At 65.5% G+C, this 4205-nt stretch overlaps 1 protein-coding gene across 1 annotated transcript in view; it reads right to left on the bottom strand.

The window, feature by feature from the left end:
• The window catches only part of LOC112120054 (protein PRRC2A-like), a 13908-nt gene that overhangs the window by 861 nt on the left and 8842 nt on the right, over positions 1-4205 (bottom strand). Inside the window, exons 3-11 of the mRNA XM_024218967.3 lie at positions 3909-4086; positions 3649-3748; positions 2814-2886; positions 2011-2154; positions 1463-1614; positions 1126-1205; positions 757-896; positions 526-616; positions 2-206 (exon numbers count right to left, since the gene is read on the bottom strand). Coding sequence (XP_024074735.1) covers positions 2-206; positions 526-616; positions 757-896; positions 1126-1205; positions 1463-1614; positions 2011-2154; positions 2814-2886; positions 3649-3748; positions 3909-4086 — 1163 coding nt within the window. The remainder of the gene's footprint in view (position 1; positions 207-525; positions 617-756; positions 897-1125; positions 1206-1462; positions 1615-2010; positions 2155-2813; positions 2887-3648; positions 3749-3908; positions 4087-4205) is intronic.

Genomic DNA, 4205 nt, shown 5'->3' with positions numbered 1-4205 from the left:
CTGGGAAGTCGTTGGGCTGCCCCCAGTTGCCCCGGTTGGGGGGTGGGGGTGGCGGTGGCGGGGGGCGAGGTGCGGGGGCGGCGGGCGGTTCCTTGGCCCCCTCCGGGGGGCGGGAGCCCTCGGCCCAGGCCGCCTTGACAGGGGGCAGCTCCTCCTTGGGGCTGCTGGCCTTCTTGCCCTCGGGGCCCGGCCCCTCGCTGTCCTGGCTGGGGGGCAGAGGGCAGAGATCAGCAACAAACGCAGTGAGATGGGCCACGGCTCGGATCGGGGTGGGTGGGGCCGGGGCAAGCCCGGGGGTCTGATGCGGGACTGAACCAGGGGGTGGGGCGGACGGCTCAGCGGGACTGAGCTGGGGGACTGGATCCAGGGTTGTGGGGCTGGGCAAGCTGGTGGATCTGATCCAGGGGGCTGAGTTGGAGTTGGGGGGGGCAGGGATGTGGGGCACGATGGGCCGGTTCCGGGGGCCTGGATGGGCCAGTAAGTCTGAGGTGGGAGGGGTCGGGATGGGGCCGGGGTCCCTCTTACTGTTTCTCGGCCCCTTCCTCGTCAGACTCTTTGCCGTCCTCTTCGTCGCTGAATTTCAGCTTCTCGGTGTAATCCACCTCCTCGTGCGCGCCTGGCCAGACAGAGACAACTGGCGTCAGAGCCTGCCCCACAGCCGGACGCGGGGGGGCCCCGGGGCTGTGTGTCGAGGCTGGGGGGCAGCGGAGGAAAGGAGCTCCCCCCACCCCCCGGATCCCCAGCGGGGGGCGCTACCTGCCCAGCCTTCGTCGTTCTCCTGGTCCAGTTCGTCGAACTCCTTCAGATCGTCCTGCCGGAGCACGGGCGGGCGGCTCACCGGCTCCGCCGCGCGCTGGGGGGGCTGCGAGGGGCGGGGCCCAGCCAGCCGCGGGAACCTGGGGGGAGGGAGAACCATGGAGGGGCTAGGGACAGAACCCAGGAGTCCGGGCTCCCAGCCCCACCCCCCTGCTCCAACCCACTGGACCGCACTCCCTCCTCCCCCCTCTTCCTCCGATCCAGGGACAGAACCCAGGAGATCTGGCAACTGGCTGCAACCAGTAGACCCCACTCACCCCCAGAGCTGGGAAGAGAACCCAGGCATCCTGACAGCCCCCCTCAACTCACCTCTGTGCGTCCGGGGTGGGGTAGCGGTAAGGTCCCTGCGGCCCATACGGAGGCGGGAACGGGAGGTACGGGGGGTACATCTGTGGAGAGACGGGCTGTTAAGGGGGCCCCCCAATGCTGGGGGGAAGAGTTCAGCCCCCACCCGTCCCCCCATGAACCCCGATCTGCTGAGCCACCTTCAGTCACGGAGATGGATCACTCCCTGGATAGGTGTCCGCCCCCCACCTCTTCCCCCCCCCCCCCCCCCCCCCGGGACCCCCCCCCCCCCCCCCCTGCTCCTCCCCACGGATCAAACCCCCCTGCCCCTCCCCACAGAGCAACCCCCCCCGACACTCACGAATGGTGGCATCATGCCCCGGTAGGGAGGGAAGTGGGGCGGGGCGGAGGGCTGCATGCCCACCCCGGCCCGCCCGTCGGGGGCTCCGGGGTGCTGCTCGGGCACCTCCCCGTCAGTGCCCCGCCCGCCTCCATCCCGCCAGCTCGTCGCATCTGCAAAGGAAAGGGGGATGGGGTAAGGCAACGCGCCGCCGGGGGGCTGGTTATCCAGGGACCCCCGGCCCCTCTGGGGTGGGGCGCGGGGGCTGGTTATCCGGGGACCCCTGGCCCAGCACAGAGATGCAGCCCCTCTGGGGTGGGACGCAGAAATGGGGGAGCAGCTGAACAGAACGAGGTCGTGGCCCGCAGAGAAGGGGTCTCCCCAGTCCGGTTGCCATGCGCGGGGGGGACCGAGGGGACACACCCTGGGGCAGGCAGGGGCTGGCCAAGGTTTGGCTGGCATAGCCGGGTTCAAGGCTCAGTTAGGGGGCCCAGCACTTTGGGGTCTTTGATGTCACAGGCCCCCAGTGCCGCCCTGGGACACCCCTGCCTGGGAGGGGCGGGGCTCACTCTGGGGGCGGAGGTTTGGTCCGGGCCCATACGACGCATCGGTAGTGTCCTTTTCTTTGCCAGCTTTGTCCTGGTCTCCAGCCGCCTGCAGGGTCGGAAATTCCTCGCGAGAGAATCGCGACAGTAGGCTTGATCCCTTTCCACCTGCGGAGAGAGGGAGGCTGACTGACTAGCCCACCTCTATGACCCCGGAGGATCATGGAACAGAAAGAGTTGTCCCCTCTATGACCCCGGAGGACCAATTATCTTCCAGCTCTATGACTCTTCAGGACCAAAGGGGTGAGAATTGCTACGTCTATGACCCTGGTGAACCGATCAGCCTCCACCTCTTTGTAGCTAGACGCAAGAGGCTGTGACGTGCCAACTCGCCAACCCCTGAGGGCCAATGTCTTTCATTTCTATGACCCTGGAGGACCAAGCCAGGGAACTGCCTGGCAGAATGAGACTGGGGCCCACCTAGCCTGTCTCTGAGAGGTCAGGGCCAGCTGCTTCAGAACCCAGCCCGTGGGTGGTGCCCAATGGGGGTGGGCGTGTCCTTCCTGATCACTGGCTCAACAGCTGGCTCATGCCCTGGACAGTTGGTGGTTGGGATTCGAGCCCTCACGTCTCATCCCCTCTAACTGAGCCTGAGAGCTCCCATCAGCCATTGAAGTGTCTGAGCCTGCTAGGCTCTTTGACTCCATGACATCAAGTGGCAGAGAGTTCCCCGGGTTAACGCTGTGTTTGACATTAGAGTATCCCCCTAAGAAGCCCCAGCTCCCTGCCCCCAAGCCCCACTCCAGGGGATTGGTAAACGAACTCACCATCTCCTTGCGCTCCATGGGTAACGCTGGCCTGTGCCCAAGACTTTACCCCGCTTGCTACTGTAGGGGGATTCTGACAGAACAAAGGAGGGGGAGGGGTTAGTTTGACTCTGGGGACTGCAGCCCCCTTACCAGCCTCCCAAGATCCACCCCCAGCCCCACGTTCCCAGCTGCTCATTGAACAGCTCCCACTGGCTGATTCTCTCTCAGATCCTGCCGCCAAGGCTGGGAAGCTCCTTCGGCAGAGAGCGGTTACAGGCCGCAGCACCAACCTCCAGCACTAGCGCCCCCTGTGGCCCTAGGAAATGCCAGCGGGGTCTAGGGGCCAGTGACATGGACGCAGGCTGGTTGCAAGAGAGAGAAATCCTGAGTTCTCTCCCCGGCTCTGGGAGAGGAGTGGGGGCTGGTGGGTTAGAAAAGGGGGCTGGGAGCCAGGACTCCTGGGTTCTCTCCCGGCTCTGGGAGGGGAGTGGAGGCTGGTGGGTTAGAGCAGTGGGGCTGGGAGCCAGGACTCCTGGGTTCTCTCCCGGCTCTGGGAGGGGAGTGGGGGCTGGGAGCCAGAACTCCTGGGTTCTCTCCCTGGCTCTGGGAGGGGAGTGGTGTCTAGTGGTTAGAACAGTGGGCTGGGTGGGGCTGGGAGCCAGGACTCCTGGGTTCTCTCCCTGGCTCTGGGAGGGGAGTGGTGTCTAGTGGTTAGAACGGTGGGCTGGGTGGGGCTGGGAGTCAGGACTCTCCTTGTTCTCCATCCCGGACACTGTTTGGGGAGTTCCCCTAAAGGCATCCCGAGGATCTTGATCTCTGTCAAGAGAGACACCCCCCACCCCAGTGTCTTCACCTCGGGTGCTGTCGGGGGTCGTTTCGGTGGGTTTGAGGCAGACGTCTGTGAAGCCGGCGGCGACGGCGATTCCGGCGGCTGAGCTGTCGAGGCATCGGTACTGAGAGGGAGGGAATGAACCAGGCAGAGAGAGAGAGAGAGAGAGAGAGACACACAGACTTCAGACCTGGGGCCTGATGGGAGCTGGCGCCCCCTAGAGGGGAAAGGCCCCGTTCCCTGAGCCAGGCCCACCCCCACTCCGAGGCGGGACGGCTCCTCACCTCTTTGGGTCTGACTGTTCCTGCTTGCTTGCCCATCCTGTCCCGTCTTTTGGTACTAGTGAGACGTTGGGGTCATTGCCTTTGTTCTCTGCTTTTAAGCTTGGCAGGTTCGCAGGGGGTGGCATACGCCGGGCAATGGCAACTTTCCCGAGACTCTGCAAGCCATGGCGAGGGGCTACTGTAGGGGGAGAGAGGTTAGGGCCTGTTCTGACCCCCCGCCCTGCTCCCTGCAGCACAGCGCCCCCTACGGCCCCCTGCACCCGCCTCCCTGCAGCACAGCGCCCCCTACGGCCCCCT

Source organism: Terrapene carolina, unplaced genomic scaffold, assembly GCF_002925995.2.
Source record: "Terrapene carolina triunguis isolate 2854851 unplaced genomic scaffold, T_m_triunguis-2.0 Scaffold51127, whole genome shotgun sequence".
Classification (NCBI taxonomy): domain Eukaryota; kingdom Metazoa; phylum Chordata; order Testudines; family Emydidae; genus Terrapene; species Terrapene triunguis.
The sequence above is the reverse complement of the archived record's forward strand: the minus strand, read 5'-3'. Positions and strand labels throughout refer to the sequence as shown.